Source organism: Lynx canadensis, chromosome A2 (genome assembly GCF_007474595.2).
Source record: "Lynx canadensis isolate LIC74 chromosome A2, mLynCan4.pri.v2, whole genome shotgun sequence".
In the NCBI taxonomy this organism is placed as follows: domain Eukaryota; kingdom Metazoa; phylum Chordata; class Mammalia; order Carnivora; family Felidae; genus Lynx; species Lynx canadensis.
Window position 1 is genome coordinate 58,918,592 of NC_044304.2, and position 17,321 is coordinate 58,935,912.

Sequence of the window (17,321 nt, forward strand, 5' to 3'; positions counted from 1 at the left end):
ATGCAATTGTCAAAGAAGCAACACACTACTATGGTTCACAAGTCGACTATACATAAAAGGCACATTCGGAGATGTCACATCCCCTTCCGTCTTCTCGGCCCATTTCCATTCACCCGCTATGGGTAACGATCTCATTAGTTTCTGATTTACCCTTCCAGAGTTTCTTTTTGAAAACTAAGGAGATTCAGGGGCACCTGGGGGGCTCAGTCAGGTCAACATCTGACTCTTGGTTTCTGCTCAGGTCATGATCTCATGGTTCGTGAGTTTGAGCCCTACATCGAGCTCTGCACTGACAGCAAGTATGGAGCCTGCTTGGGATTCTCTCTCTCCCTCTCTCTCTGTTCTTCCCCCACTCGTGCTTTCACTCTCTCTTTCAAAACAAACTTCAAAAAAAATTTTTTTAAAGAAAACTAAGGAAATTCATACATTTCTACCTCTTTTTCTTATTTAAGCAGAGGCTTGATTTTGGCCTCAGAATCCCAGTCAGCAGTTGACTGTTCTAGCCCAGCGACTTAAAATCTTCATCACGTGGATGCTCCTCCTATAAGAAGCCCTTCGGATGTCTCCCTGACTCCATGTACCCTTCACATTCCTCCGTTTGTTGATTCGTGGGTCTGCTTTCCTTCTTTAAATTCTACTGATGCAGCTTTCCTCATAATCCTTACTCTCCCTTCAATCATGAACATATTGGAGTCGATCTAAAAGAAAACAGGGGTGTTTACCTTAATGGAATAAACGTATTCTGTTAGGGTTTGCTGTAAAATGAATTCCTGTGAAGCGAATCCCAGTTTCCAATGCATATTCCAGTACACTAGGGGGGACGTGGTCACAGGACATAATTAATACCATATTTAAAGGAGCTGCCTACATTTTTAAGATCACATATTCATGAGGGAAGCGCGGTATTTTCAATAAAACACTGCTGACAAAACACAACATGTTAACAATTATACTTCACCACACTTTTTTAAATGTCACAAAATACAAATACCAGAAATGACAACACAACACTGTCACAGCTCTGGCAGACTAATCTGTTACCTCATACACAGTTCCCACGTATGGGCAAACATCCCGGGTCTTGGCAATTGAGCTCAGTTTCTTCTAACTAGACTCAGAAGCCTTCACACTAACTCTACTCCCAGATACCTCTGCTGTGGCTTCTGTATCACTTGAACCCACCAGGCCCCTTTCCAGGCACCTCCCACTCACAATGGCAGTTATGTGTGCTTCCGGATCCTGGGGTTGGTGAAAACTTGATGAGAAAGCAGGTTTCCCTCAGAGGTGGCTGGGAGCTCTCTTTCATTTGCTCGGGAGGCACACCGCAAACGTTTACTGAGCATCTACAAAGGAGCAGGCTGCATGGCCTAATCCTTCCAAGCGCCCACACAGTGACTGACACAGAGTAGGTTATCCTGCAAGTACCATCAGTCTGGGTTAGGCAACGTCACCAGCTAAGAACCAACAACCGGGAGTGAACTAGCAGATTCTACGACATGTTCTATTTATTCTGCCCCTAGCTGGCGTTCTCCTCAGATGCTACTAGCGTATCCAAAATATGTGCCGAGTCTGACCATTGTAACAGGAGACAATGAAACGACCTATATTCTTCCCGGGAGAAGAGCAGAAAGCACAGAATCCTACAGGTTTGCGTGGTGAAATTATGGTGGTGAGACAGTGCGTGAATTCAAGCAAAATATGAAACGCTGTTTTTCGAAGACCTTTCATGAGCTGTTTAACATGGGTAAATAACATAACCTCCCTGTGCTTGAGTTCCAACTCCAGGACTTTAGGCTTCTAAGAACAACTGAAACACCTCTAAACTGATTTTGGTTCATTTAAAACTGCACAAGGCATGATGCCATCAAGAGCCCTCACCTACAAGCCCTGGAGGTTCTAAATCCTATAAAATCTGGAATGCTTTCCCTGAGTCATCATTGGGGTTCTCAGTGTCCAAGGGGAGGGTTTGATGTCATTTTCAGATGCAGCAGGAGCCGAGCGCCTGCACCTTCCCCCGCAGGTGTTGAGGCCGCAGGTGCAGGTGTTGAGTGAAGAGCTGAGTTGCCAATGATGAGCAGGCCAGAAGCCCTTCCCTTGGAAGGGCCGGCTCCCTTGTGGGGAAGAGCCGTCAGGTTCCTCCAGGACCAGTGCTGGGGTGGGAGGGACTGTTCTACAGAGTACCCCTCTCCTCCCCCCTTTTGGCTGCTCTGGATTCTGGATATGGGTGTCGTGATGTGTGAATAAGAATCACTTCCTGACCGGGAGCTCAAACGAGGGCAAGAGATAAGGCAATGCCGGGATGTGGTGGCCAGCACAGGAGCTGGGAAACACATAGCTCTGCCAAGAGGATCCAGAGAGGCTTCCTGGAGCAGGAAATGGTTGAGCTGCCTTCAGGGGATGGAGGAACTGATGAGATGAATACCGACCATAGTGGGGGAAGCACATTGCAGACAAGAACCAAGAAGGAGCGCCGGGTGTAGCCCAAAGCTCCTGCAGGCCAGTGCTGCCGGTAGGAGAGGAAGAGGTGGGGCTGCGGGAGCTGTGAGCAGAGGGCAGCTCAGGGCTGAGTGCCCAGGACCAGATGGTCAGTCTGTAAGGATGGTTAGGACCACATCTTGAGCAGGGGATTAGTAGGGTCAATTTGTGGCAATAAGAAGTCTAGACTATGGGGACTGCCACTAAAGGCAAGGAGAACTTCCAGGGTGACTGCTTTTGCAGGTAAGAGATGACAGGGCATTGGGGATGCAGAGGACAGTTTTTAACTATTTAGGAAGCACAGGAATGGACTAAATGCAGAAAATACAGAGTCAGGGAGAATAAAGAGCCCAGCAGCCCTCGCATTTCCCAGCACAGGGGGCAGGTGGCTCACCGTGCACATCCAGGGGAAGCAGGAGGTTTGTGTAGAGATATGCACTCTGAGGGGGTGGGAAGCCCTTGATGTGGAAGTGTGGCCACAGGTGGCCTTTTGCAGCTCCCGGCACGCACGCCTGGCCCTTCCTGTACTGCTGGCACCCTGCACGAGCTCTCTGACCTTTGACTCTGTGAAGTTTTCCCTGCCAAATCCATGACCCACTTCTGTTCCTAAGGCTTCTCGCAGGTGCGGCAAGACAACGAGCACGCTCGCTGACCCTGAGGATGGGAACAAAGCTGCGGATAATCACCGCAGGTCATCAGCAAACCAGAGAGCTGCATTCCACAGGCTGCCTTGTGAGGGACGGGCCGGGGCAGCAGCAAGCTCCCAGACAAGCCCTTCCCAAGTACAGGACGTGGTAGAGAGGGCGGTCTGCAGAACAGGCACGGCGACCTGGTTGCTTCTGCCGGGCTACGGCCATTTCCATTTCTGAAACCACATCTTCCCGCCCTTCCAAAAGTTAAACAAATCCCATACTGAACAGTGGAGGCCGGACTAAAGATTCCAGAATGAGCCAGCCCTCAGTGTAAATCCCACCTCCACCATTTATGAGGTTGTGCAGCCCTGCACAGACTGCTTATAGTCCCTGAGGCCCTGAATCCTCACCTGTCCAGTGGGAATGACGGCGTCCACTCCATAAAGCCTCAAGTGAAGGGCCTGGTTCCTATGCACTCAACGAAGAGCTACGGATGGCACCTAAAAGCCGGTATAGCTGGTGACGAGGCCACAGTCCTCTGGGAGAAGCCATCCCACCTGCTGGGCGGTGATGGCTGCCAGGGACCACAGAGCCAGCAAAGCGGCATGGACAACCAGGGTCTTATCGCCGTGCTCCAGCCAGCCCCAGCCCTGCGGATTAGGTTCCTCTGGCTGACCAACCTGAACCAGTGCTCGGCCGAACTGCCATCTCACACCCCGAATCAATAGCACCAGGCAGGACAGGAGCCGAGTACGCGCAAGGTCTCTCCGACCTCAGACAATGAAGTCTTCCCTCCTCAGCACTCACTCTGCCAACACCACCGGAGATATCGGTGAGGCATGCAGTGAAAAATGGACTCGAAAGAAAGAACAGATGCAGCAAGGCAGGGACAGAAAGGGAAAAAGACAAACCTTGTACTTAACGCACTTGAGCAATCACCAGGTCTTGTTCAGGCGACACGGGGAGAGCAAGCAGGCCTGTGGCCGTGTACCAGCTTCAGTACGGTTTCTCATCCAGAGGAGATGACGGGGCTCGGGTAGCAGTCTCTGACAGCCTAAACACGCCGCAGCCTGAAAAGCTTTGCAACCCACAACGTTCCCTGTGTGGGGAACCAGCCAGTGGAGGTACACAGAGGGGCTCATATGGCCATGGCTGTTTACAACCAGCTGCGTCCCAGTAAGCAAGAAGAACAGCCCCAGGATTAGAGACTTCTGTCACTCCTGCCCAGAAGGGAGAGGGAGAGCAGCCCCCGTCCAAACAAATACAACATTAGAATGAAGGAGGGAAGGACCGAGCTGAGGACCGAGTGGGAGATTAGTAGCACCCCTCCTGAAGTGGGTCACCGCCTAGGGAAAGAGTCAGTGGTGATGGGGAAGCATCTGCGGTTGTTATCCGCTTGAGGGTGTCTCACTTGGTCCCTAGGTTTTAGAAGACAGGGATGAAAAACTGGGCTCTCCAAAGAAACAAGGTGCCGGACCTAAGTCTAGCCCCCAGAGAGAAGGCACTGTGTGATCTCAGAGCTCCTAACGGCTCAAAAAGGGGAGGGTCTAAACATGGGAGCACCTGGGGCCCTCCCACCAGGAAGAAAGATTCTAATGAATTTCTGGCTCTTACCCAAAACCCTAAAACAGTGCTTCTCAAATGGAGGTCTAAGAATCACCTATGTGTGCTCCTTAATGTGCTGAAGCTGTGGGCCCCACCTGGGCGAGGCAGCCCCGCCTGGTCCAGGACTCCCCAGGGGAAATCTGTAATTGTCACCCTGGGTGACACTGAGGCCTACAAAGTTCCTCTACAATGGGGTCTCCCACCGCAGCACTGTCAGTGTGTTGGTGCCAGGTGATCACTTGTCATGGGGCCGTCCCAGGCACTGCACGGTGGTTAGCAGCATCCCAGCCATCTCCCTACTAATGCCAATAGCACCTTCCCCCGGTCCTGACAGGCAATATGTCTAGACATCACCAAATGTCCTCTGGAGGACAAAATCACCCCTGTCACAAACCACTGGTCTATAAAGAGAGGAGGCTAAAGAGGGATTGGAGTCTTTAAAAACTCATTTCTGAGAAACACAACCATGAATGATCTCAATAAAGGGGAAAGGGATTGACAGCTGTCCTCAGGCCAATGCACCTAAAGATCATGACACGTCCCTTGCTCGCTGCTCCAAGGGGCATGTCAGATCTCCTGGGAGGGAGGGCAGTGCCTGGCTGGGGGCAGAGGGGCTTTCTGCCATGTGCATCTCGGCATGGGAGCCTTGAGAGCCTGTGACCTGTGGGGTCACCACATCTAGCAGGGCAGGGAGGGTGCAGAGCCCATGGGGAATAACTAAGGAACGGCCCAGCCTGTAAGAACGAGGTCAGGAAAGCTGAGGCCCAGGCAAGCTGAGCCGTTTGGAAAATGCTAAGGACAAAAAAGGGGCTTTTAAAATTGGATCAGGAGCGATAGGAACAAGAAGGGATAGGCCCATATTGGGGTGAAAGGTGTTCAGTTAACAGATGACGGAGAGAAAGAACTATAAACTCCCATTTTCTATCAAGGAGAACAATCTTCAGGCTGAAAAGGGTGAATCAAACACTGATATGAGGGAATTGAAACGCAAGACGGGGAAGAGATTGTGAGAGAACATCCAGTCACACTAAATGAATTCAAATCTCCTGATCCAGATGAATCACATCTCAGCTCTGAATTAACTTACAGAAGAGACATGCTCGTTGCTGGCAATCTCAAGAACTCAGAGAAAATGAGAAGATGCCCAAGACGAGACAATGTCCAATTTAGCAAAGAGGAGAAAAGGTGGATTTTTGAAAACTACAGATTGGTCAGCCAGACACAGATCCCTGAGAGAATTCTATAGTCTAAGTACTCAGAAATGGAAGTGGCAGACTCCAGAAGGAAGCCGAGGCTGGTGGGAAACAAGCCATCCAGACACACTTCCACGCTCTTGTCATAAAGTCATGGGGGGCACCGCCTAGAATGATGAAGACACCGCCTAGAGTTATGGGGACACCGCCCAGAGTGATAGGGACACCGCAAACAGTGATGGGGACACCGCCTACAGTGATGGGGACACTGCCCAGAGTGATGGAGACACCACCTACAGTGATGGGGACACCACCCAGAATGATGGGGATATCACCTATAGTGATGGAGACACCACCCAGAGTGATGGGGACACTGCCTACAGTGATGGGGACACCACCCAGAGTGATGGGGAAACCGCCTACACTGATGGGGACACCGCCCAGAGTGATGGGGACACTACACAGAATGATGGGGACACTGCCTACAGTGATGGGGGTACCACCCAGAGTGATGGGGACACTACCTAGAGTGATGGGACACCACCCAGAGTGATGGGGACACCGCCCAGAGTGATGGGAACACTGCCTACAGTGATGGGGACACCACCCAAAGTGATAGGGACACCGCTCAGAGTGATGGGGACACTGCCTACAGTGATGGGGACACCACCCAGAGTAATGGGGACACCGCCCAGAGTGATGGGGATACCACCTACAGTGATGAGGACACCACCCAGAGTGATGGGGACACCGCCTACACTGATAGGGACACCACCCAGAGTGATAGGGACACCGCCTAGAGTGATGGGGGCACCACCCAGAGTGATGGGGACACTGCCTACACTGATGGAGACACCACCCAGAGTGATGGGGACACTGCCTACACTGATGGGGACACCACCCAGAGTGATGGGGACACCACCTACAGTGATGGGGACACCACCCAGAGTGATGGGGACACCACACAGAATGATGGGGACACCGCCTACAGTGATGGGGGTACCACCCAGAGTGATGGGGACACTGCCTAGAGTGATTGGACACCACCCAGAGTGATGGGGACACTACACAGAATGATGGGGACACTGCCTACAGTGATGGGGACACCACCCAGAGTAATGGGGACACCACCTACAGTAATGGGGACACCACCCAGAGTGAAGAAGACACAGCCCAGAGTGATGGGGACACCACCTACAGTGATGGGGACACCACCCAGAGTGAAGGGGACACAGCCCAGAGTGATGGGGACACCACACAGAATGATGGGGACACCGCCTACAGTGATGGGGGTACCACCCAGAGTGATGGGGACACTGCCTAGAGTGATGGGACACCACCCAGAGTGATGGGGACACTGCCCAGAGTGATGGGGACACTGCCTACAGTGACTGGGACACTGCTCAGAGTCAGTGAGATTCTGTCCCATGCTGCACCCATGGGAGGACCCAAAAGCAGAAGGGACCTGGAGTAGCACTCCCATTCTGCAAAGTCTGGAGAGTGAGGACAGATGGTTGACCATAGAGTGTGGCATCTTCCTTCCAACTCAGCATCATTATCCATGACTAAAGGAAGGAGTGGCAGTGTATTGATCAAATCTGCTGATGACATGAAGTTCAGAGGTAAGCCAGTATGTTGTACGGGTAACAGGATACATACACATCTCAAAAGCTAAGAATGGCCCTGTCCGCTCCAATTAGATGAAAACTAACAGGGACAGGGGTTACGGTCCTGTTCCTGGGTCCCAAACCACTGGCCATTTGCATGCAGAACAAGGTAGTGTGGCTTCCCGGCAGCACACACAAAGCCCAGTGGAGCTGAGCTCAAGTGAGACGGCCAAAGGCAGCCCAGGCAGTACCACCAGGGGGAATGTCCCCTCAGGGGGGTTGTGGGGGCAAAATGGCACAGCTCCATCCCACCCCATCCCTATCACCTTCGCACGCTGGCTCCAGTTCCAGGACCCGCAGAGACAGGGACAAGCTAAAACCTACCAAAAGGAGAACCGCTAGACTGCCCCCTGGGAGGAAAGCCTGAGAGAACCAGGGTGACAGTTTCACTGGGGAGGGAAACAGGGGGAGGCTGGTCCTCACCTCTCTGGCACACCGCACAGGCTGGTCCCGGACAGCTCTATGACAGCTGTTACTCCGGCTCGTGGTCTCAGTACGCCCAGGACACCTGAGCAGACTCCAGAATAATGCACAACCACAACTGTCCATGAATGGCACGGACCGTCTGAGCAGGAGGGAGCCCGGCGAACACCCACACACGACGTGACAGGCACATTCAAGTGTTGTCCCATTCAGTCCTTTGCCACAATCCAACAGGCTGTGGTTACCAGTCCCGGGAGGATGAGGAACCCAGACTCATAAAAGTGAACCAATTTGCCTCTGGTCACACAGTTAGCAAGAGCTGAGGTAAGGAGTCAGACCCAGGTGACCCCCTGGTGACCCAGGGTGAACCCCAATCCTACGCTTTTCCAACCTGCGGTGTCCAGTCCCAGGGTAACTAATCGTCAGTTGAGGAGACGACGGGAAAACATCCTACATCAGGTAAGAGCCCTTCGGCTGGGGAATCGACAGTGATTACAGTGCAGAAACAGGCTTTCATAAAGCAACGAACATGATCATTTAATTAGTGGTTAAAAAAGTACACATTCAAAAGGCCAATTTTTGCCCATCAAATGAACACACTTAAAAGCTACTGAAATGGGGAAGGGAGAGCTTTTAAGTTTACCACCTCACAGGGTTACGGTTGGGTTAGGGTTAGGGTTGGGTTAGGGTTAGGGAAATTCTCAGACCATTTCGTCGGTATATATTTCTGTAGAGAAATTTGGATGTCTTCATTAAAATTAATTGTGAAAGGCTGAAAATAACCCTAAATGTCCACCCAACAGGAAAGTGGTTAAATAAATAATGCCAATCCCCTAACGTTGTCATTAAAGGAACAAGCTGATCTGGGGGGACAAAGGGAAGTGACGTGCAACATTGTCTAAGATTTACTGCTAGGTGCAAGAAGCAAGTTAGAGAAGAATAAACTATGACACCAACTGTAAAAACAATCCATATCTGGGTTCTTCATTCACAGAAGGTTGACAGTTGCCCGGGCAGGGGGTGGCTGCAAGCACACCGACCAGTGTTCTTCCTGGTGAGTTCGGGCCACACTTTGCATGCTTTCATTATGCTTGAACTTCTGGCAAACAAGCATTACATTTGTAATTAATTTTAAAAAGCAAAAGGAAAACGGCCAATGTTGTTGAAAGGCCGGGAGGCTGGCGCCATCATGTGCTGCTGAAGGAAGCGTGAACTGTTACGATCTCCGTTGCATGGCAATCTGGCAAGGCGTAACCCCAAGCCTGAGGGATGGACACAGTCTACGGCCCAGGATCTGCAATTCTGAATATAAATATTTTTCCAAAGAAAATAACGGACTTCAGGCAGCTATAAAGATGGTCAAAGAACACCATCCGCCTTTGGTTAGCCTAAGGCGATACAGCAATGCAGTGATAGGAAAGAGTAGATTATGGTGCATTCATAAGAAGGAGGAGTACACAACTAATTAAGTGTAGAAACAGATTTGATGTTGGAAAATGGTTCCTAACAGATTGAGTTTTAAAATGGTTACTAAACAGCATTACGGTTATGTTCCCATTTTTGCAAATATAGCTGATCCCTGAACCACGCAGGGGTTAAGGGTAGTGATGCACCCCCCCAACCCTTTCTCCACAGTTGAAAATCCACATATAATTTGTGACTACCCAAACACTTAACTACTAATAGCCTACTGTTGGCCAGAAGCCTTACTGATAACATAGTCGATTAACACATATTTTATACATTCTAGGCATTATGTATCGTATTCTTACTTTATTGTAAGAATAAAAGAAAATATTAAGAAAATCATAAGGAAAATACATTTACAGTACTATACAGTAAAAAAAACTGTGTATGAAGTGAACACATGCAGGTCAAACCCGTATGGTTCAAGGGTCAACTGTATTATAACACGACCAATGTCACCGTAAGAGAAACAACTTCCGGCAGTGTCCACCAAGATGCTAACGATTACCTCTCTAGGTGGGCAGGGCGCTGATGTGGCAAATTTAGTTTTATTCTTTGGGCTCTTCTGAAATTTTTGGTTTCTCTACTATGGACAGGTGCTACTCAAGAAATAAGTATAAGCATTTTTTTAAAAGGCAATGCTGCCCCACAGCCAGATAAGCTCTGAGAAGATGACTGGGTCATTCCCATGATGCAATGCACCAAGGCAGAGTTTTTGTAACAGAGAGGTTCTGGCTCCCCCGCTGGCACCAAGCAACAAGCAGTTACACTCTGACAACCACAGCCACCTACTTCTATGCACCGAAGCCCAAAGCACTGCTGACCGCTCTGGGCTGTCACCTCTCCTGACTGCTGAGCCACTATGTCATGCATCTATGTCCATCAGGCACTGAGCTTGCTCTGGGGACAAAATAGTAAGTTAGCTCAGGTGGTAGCCCTGCACAGAAGGAGCAAAGGGAAGGGGTCACAGAAGGCCTCTAGGGTGATCCTAATGTCAGGAGAGAGGCCATGTGGCCAGAGAGCATGCCAGGTGCACACACAGCCAAGTCCCAGATCACAGAGCCCTACAGGCCAGGCTGAGGAATCCCAGCTTTCTCCTGAATGCACCAGGGAGTCATTGACAGGCTTTAGAAACGGTCTTCCTGCAACAAGGAGATACCAGATCATAGGTAAGGGTCTGGTAAAAAGGATACCAGTGGGGAGGTGACAGTTTCAGTTCAAGAGAGAGATTAGCCAGGGGCCGCCATTGTGGTGGAAGGACAAAAGAACAGGAGCTATGAGTTCAGTAACCAGGACAGGGCTTGGTCACCAGGGCAGTGGGAGGGCAGAGCACCAGCAGGGAGAGACCAAAGGGCAATCTCGGATTCTGTTTGCAGCATCCCACCACCACCGTGGCCAAGGGCCGAAGGAGGGCCCAAAGGAATTCATTCACCCAGTCAAATCGAGCTGATCGAAGCTGGTAAGGGAAGAGCCGAGAAGGAAAGGGAAAGGAGAGGCCATGGAGTGCCTATTTAATTAAAATTATTTGTTTAACTGGGTCTTTTCCAGCAGGGATAGGTGGTAACCTGCATATGTGATGGACAGGCACTTCTGGCTCTTCAAGCCATAAGGACCTATTTAGGAGACTAAATGCGCCGGGGGGAAAACCAAGAGACAATAACCACGGCACAGGAAGTGCGGCATGTTAATGCAGCTGCTGCCAGGAATGGTGCAGAAACCACTTCAAGAGGAGATACTGATTGAGCCCGAGCTTAAAAGGACCCTAGCAACAGTAATGGAGGGAGAGACATAAATCCACAGCCGTGAACAGCGACTTAACCACTGAGGTTAGCCCTTCTTCCCACATGATCACTTCACCCCTCTTACTGAGGTACACAGTTGGCTCTTCCCCTCTCTGGGCCAAGTTCAACACCATGAAGGAGAAAGAGGGGAATACAAACCTAAGGAGTGTTGGCAGCAAGTCGCTGGCATAAAAAAGGGGGTAGTGTCTATTCTGGGTGACAAAAGACTTAAAAGCCTAAGAACCAATTCTAGTGCGGTATAACTGTAGCAGATCCTGACTTACACTAGCAACAAACACGAACAAAAACTCTGGGAAAAGGTATTTTTGAGGAGATCAGGGAAATCAATGTTAATTCTCTGAGGCAAGACGACAATACTATAGTTATATGAGAAAACGTCCATATTTTTCAAAGACACGTATTGAAGTCTGTAGAGGGAAATACTGTGGTCACCAGGATTTGCTTCAAAGCAAAGAAAAAAAGAAAAAAGGAAGAAATATGAGCAAATGTGGCCAAATTGTTAAGTTCGGGGGCCAGGAACAGAGAGGTTCACTGTACTGTTGTTAGTCTACTGTTCTGCTTTAGTGAAAATTCCACGGTGGATCATTTTAATACAGATTCAAACAGTACTCGGCTGATTGATGAACAACGGATCCCTGCTTTAGCCTGCCTGGGCCCACGGACGGCGGACTGACTGCCATGACCCCAAACCATTCACGTGACAGCTGCTGCCAATTTCAAAGCCTATGTCTTTGCCCATAGAATGGGGATGCTAACAGCTCCTGCCTTGTGGGACTGTCTCGCGGATGTGATGAATTAGAACGTGTGACACACTTGGGACACGCCTGGCACTCTGACAGCAAGGATTCAAACGAGATCGGTTGTCATTCTATCACTCAGCTCACTGGGCAGGTCAGAGGAGGCCGTTCGGGTGAGGTGTCTGGCCGGTGCCTGGCACATGGAACACTCAGCAAGTGTTAGCTACGGAGCACCGAGAAAGCCAGCTGCAGAGACGGAAAGAGAGTTTGTTGGCAATACTCTATCAATTCATGTGATTCTGAAAACTACCCTGCAAGATAAGTACTACTCCTGTTTCACAAACGTGGATTCAGGAAGACCTGTCTAAATCTTGAACCCAGAGCTGAATGGCTGTGAAACCTGGTGCCATCCCATAACCTCTCTGAGCTTCCTCATTTTCACCTGTGATAAACACTACTCCCCCCATGCCCCACCCAACCTATGTGACACAACTTAGACACTGTACATAGCAAAGGAGCTGTGCAGCCCGTTCTGCAGGGCCCCTGGCGCAGACATCTTTCCCAGGGAAGCTGGCCACAGGGCCCAGGAAAGCCACGGCCTCTCCGCATGCACAACAGAGGGGGCAGTCTCTGCTCCCTCCTCATCTCAGAGGTTACCATGAGGTAACAGCGAGAATTTCTGCGAAGATGAGACCGCGAGGTAAAGAAACAGACCTTCAGCAATACACAGAGTAGGTGCAGGGAAGTGTGGGATGACATGGCGGTGGTATGGAGGTGGCAGTGGCCGAGGCAGAGGACACGGTGGTAGTGATGGGGGTGACGGCCCAGGTGATGATGGTGGTGGTGGCAGAACCCAAGTGGTAATAGCATCTATCTCCAGAGCCTGTGATTAACCCCTCCTCTCACCCTATGGTGGAAAACTGTAAGACTAACGGACAGTGTTGCAAGGAAGCTGAGTCCTACTGCTACCACTACTAGCTGGGTGTACTACTAATTACTTACGGGACCTCTGGGGAGTGATGGGAACAACGGCAGTTATATTATTAGATCTGGCTGGTCAACAGTAATGGCAGGTACCACTTATAGTATGATATATTACAATGGACTAGCTTCTCTGTCACGTCTTTATTAACTTGAAAAATGTAATTACTACTGTCCCCATTGTAAAGATGAAGACTCCCAAGGCTCAGGGGCTTAAGTGACTTGATCACACCTATAAAGCCAGTAGGTGGTGAAGTTGTAATTCAAACCAGGTCCCTCTAGATCTAAAAACCCAGTGCTTAAAGCCAGAGCAAGTGATTCTCAAACCACTTGGTTGCCTTGGGGCCCTTTTCTTATCTGTGAAAATAATTGGAGTGGATCAGTGGTTCTCAGTTTCTTTGTTTCCTCATCAGAGGACCCGGTGCCACCAGCACAGGTATAAAAAGCCCATTCTTGGGGCGCCTGGGTGGCGCAGTCGGTTAAGCGTCCGACTTCAGCCAGGTCACGATCTCGCGGTCCGTGAGTTCGAGCCCCGCGTCAGGCTCTGGGCTGATGGCTCAGAGCCTGGAGCCTGTTTCCGATTCTGTGTCTCCCTCTCTCTCTGCCCCTCCCCCGTTCATGCTCTGTCTCTCTCTGTCCCAAAAATAAATAAACGTTGAAAAAAAAAAAAAGCCCATTCTTGCTAAGAAAGGCCGTCCTAAATCTCTAGGCAATACAGTCTTCCAGTTCTCACTTCCAGCAGTGTCGAGAACACACAAAATGGCCATTTTTATGCCGGTCCCGTTACCAAAAAGTGGCACTAGGTGGGTAACAGGCGTGCGGGTATTTTTTAGTCACCTGGGGAAGAACTTCTGGACTCAACAATCTTCAAAAGTCCTTTGGGCCCAGAGCAGTCAGCTCAGTAGGCAAAGGGCTGCTCCCCACAATGATCAGGGGGGTGGGCTCCTTCCCCACATGGGCCAATTTCTGGCTGCATTGTTTTCAGGTCACTGTTACCTGTTCCCTCCTCCAAATCCCCAATGTTCTGGCAGCTTCTCTCGGCATGCACGTCACACTTGCCATGCCTCGGTCTTGCATCCTCAGTGGTGAGCCCCTCTCTGTCTGACTCTCTGGTACTGAGGTAGAGCCCGACACCAAGCAAGCCTCCCCACATTCGGGAGAAAAGCCTGCTGGTTACTCAGAGCACTTGGCGGTCAACAGTTCTTCCAACAAGACATACTGCTCACTCACCATGCGACCGGAAGTCACTCCACCCCAGAGCCACAGGGCGACTCCTCTGAGAGCACGGAGTGAAGGCGGCCCTTCCCACCACACACCCTCCAACCACCTCTGGGACCTGGCTTCCGCTGCACCCCTCAGGGACGTGTTATGAGTTCTCCTCCTCCCAGAAATATGATGGAGTCACTCACTCTTAAACCACCGCATTCACTGTGGCCCCACTCCACACGTAACCCAGCTTCAGTTTCCACGGCAATACTGGAAAAGTGCATTCAACATAACTCAGGTGTTCTTCACACCACAATTGGAGGGCTCTCCTCCAGTCCTTCCTGGCCTGCAGCATTTGGCACCGTTGACCACACACACTCTCTCGAACTTTTCTTCCGAGCTGATCTGAGAGGCAGCATGGCGTGGGGGAAAAGCAGAGACTTCAGAGCTCTGACTTCATCCATCAGCTACATGGCTTCTGGCAGCTCATTTAACCTGATTCCCAGTTTGTTCATTTATAAAATGTATAATATAATCTACCTTGCAGGATTGCTGCAAGGATTAGCGATAATTTATGTAAAAGAGCCTGGCACATAGCAGATGCTCATGACATCGTGGTGGCTGTCATCTTGTGGGACACAGAACTCCATGTCTGACACTTTCAATCATCTGCTGGCCATCTCCACTTCATATGTGCAGGTCTAGAATTAAACTCACGACCTTCCCCAAGTGTCGTGGCTCCCTTGAATTTTTTCTGTCTCTTAATGGCACCGTTACTCTTCCGGACATTCAAGCTCAAGTCTTTCTCCAGCTGACAGCCCTTCAAGAACTCCCAATGTTATCCTAATGGAAGGCCACGCTGTGAGCCAGTCATCCGGGGTCCTTCATGATGTGACCCCAACCTATTTTTACAGCCCTCCCCCCCACTGCCCACAGTCACGTGGAGGTCTCCGTCCAGAAGTCCCACCTCTTCATGTCCTGTCCTGTGGGCTGCCCACTCCATCCTGCTCATGCTCCAAACACAGCTTTCACCAAGAGGCCTATCCCGGAACCCCCGCTGCATCACTGTTTCCTGCCTGCTCATACACACTTTCCTTTCTTTATTCTTGCAAACATCTATTGGGCACCTATTCTATGCCAAACACTGCATCCCCAGCCCTGGGTGATGAATCACCCCTGATGAATCAGACCAGTGAGGACTCTGCTTCCAGACCTTCACAGTCTGGAAGTGGAAACAGTCACAGATGCCAACAGCCACAAGACAGCGTGGCAAGTGCTAGAACACATGCAGGGCGCAGGGCCTAGGAACATGCAGAGAGGGAGTGGCAGGTGACACCGCTGGTGCCTACAGGTAGGCCTGCCTTCCTCCGCTGCATCGGACTTTGTGTTAAATAGAACATACTAACAGAAAAATGCAAAACCTCCCAACACAGCTTGATGAATTCGCACAGTCGAACCCACCTGCGTAACCAGCACCCACATCAAGAAAGGGAACTCTGCCCCACTCTACGAGCCCCCTACACATTCTCTTCCACGTTACTCCCCCCAAAGGTAACCGTTACCCACTTTCTAGCATCACAGATTAGTTCCGCCGGGTTTGAAAGTCAAGTAACAGATCCACGCGACGTACACGTATGCTTCCGTGTGGCCCTTCTGCTTACCATTCTGTGGCTGACATTCACCAGCACCCCTGCTGATGGCCACGACTTGTTCATCCACACGCCCATCTGGGCTTCCACTCTGACGACCACCATGACGGATCCGTTCCCCTGTTGACAGCAATTGTGAATGATTCTGCAATGAGCGTTCTACAGTCTTTGGTTTTTTGGTGAACCTATGGACACATTTCTGTTGGGCACCGAACTGCCGGGTTGTAGGGTATGCCTATGTTCAGCTTTAACAGACAACGGGTGATAGCTTTCCAAAGTGGCCTTGCCAATTTACAGCGCTGCCAGCGGTGTGAGGGCCTGAGTTAACCACACACAGCCTGGCCAGCACTCGCTGGTACCCATCGCTCCCATGTCAGCCACTCTGAGCATGGAACAGTATTGCCTCGTGGTTGTCACTGCATTTCCTCAACATGTGTGAGGCTGGGCCTTTTCACGTGCTCCCGACCAGGGGCCCACCTTCTCATGTAAAGCAGAATTCTCCTCTTCCTCTGTGCCCTAGAGCGGCTCCTGTTTTCCTGAACAGACTCCGACTGACACCCCCAGGGACATCAGGCAGGGGGCTGTTTAGTGCTGTCACTGAGAAAGCTGCAGGCTTGGCAGGATCACATGACAGTTGTTCCTTAAAAAAAGAAAGCCGGAGTAGAAGCAAAGAGGGAAAAACAGGAAAAGGGCTGACTGTTCACATATCGATGCTGGGGTGGTGTGTGTGCCCAAGGGGAGGAGGAACAGAAATTTATGTTCTGGGGAAAAAGCCCGAGATCCAGGAAGAATACACATATTTTTCAGGTTCTCCCCTTCTCCCTACCTCCAGCTGTGAAGCTTGACCCCCCAGATGCTCTCCCCACTTCGCAGTTGCTGAGTTTGGAAAAAGCAAGACCATTTTTACAGGGCTGCCAGGTCTGGTCACGGGAAGTCGGCTCTCTGGCATCCTCCCATGTGCGGCCCTCTTCCTCAACATCTCCCTCCCCTCCCAAACTGTGCTGTGAATTTCATGAGGTAGGAATGACAGGTGTCGGGACCGTCTCTGGGCATCTAGCAGAATTAAACAAATATGGAATTAACGAATGGCTACGCATTTATTACATGAGGAGAAAAAGGATGGAAATGACACGAAAGAGAATAGGACACTTCAACATCAGATACTTGTACACAAATGACCACTCAGCCCCCAAACAACTGGCAGGTTGGTCTTAACATTTCCATGTCAAAGGTAAGAAAGTTGAGGCTGTAGAATTTAAATAGCTTGCTCAGAGTCAGAAGGCTGGTCAATTCCTGAGGCCAAACTAGGACTCCATCATGCACCCCACATACCTTGCTCCCCACGCACCTGCGCTCGGCCCCATGGCAGAGGGCAGGAGACGCACCCTTGGCCAGCCAGAACTGTCAGCTCGATGGCCTTCAGGTCTCATTCAGAGCCACCCAGCACCCAGGGTTCCACCAGCAGACAGCAGATGCGCTAGTTC

The 17,321-nt window shown here is 50.5% G+C and overlaps 1 protein-coding gene across 2 annotated transcripts in view; it reads right to left on the reverse strand.

The window, feature by feature from the left end:
• The window catches only part of CHCHD6 (coiled-coil-helix-coiled-coil-helix domain containing 6), a 251,259-nt gene that overhangs the window by 95,393 nt on the left and 138,545 nt on the right, over window positions 1–17,321 (reverse strand). Inside the window, exon 6 of one of the 2 annotated variants that reach the window (XM_030307552.1) lies at window positions 15,850–15,957. The exons of the other annotated variant lie outside the window; for it this stretch is intronic. Within the exon in view, the coding sequence (XP_030163412.1) occupies window positions 15,850–15,957 (108 nt within the window). The remainder of the gene's footprint in view (window positions 1–15,849; window positions 15,958–17,321) is intronic. 2 annotated transcript variants of the gene reach the window in all.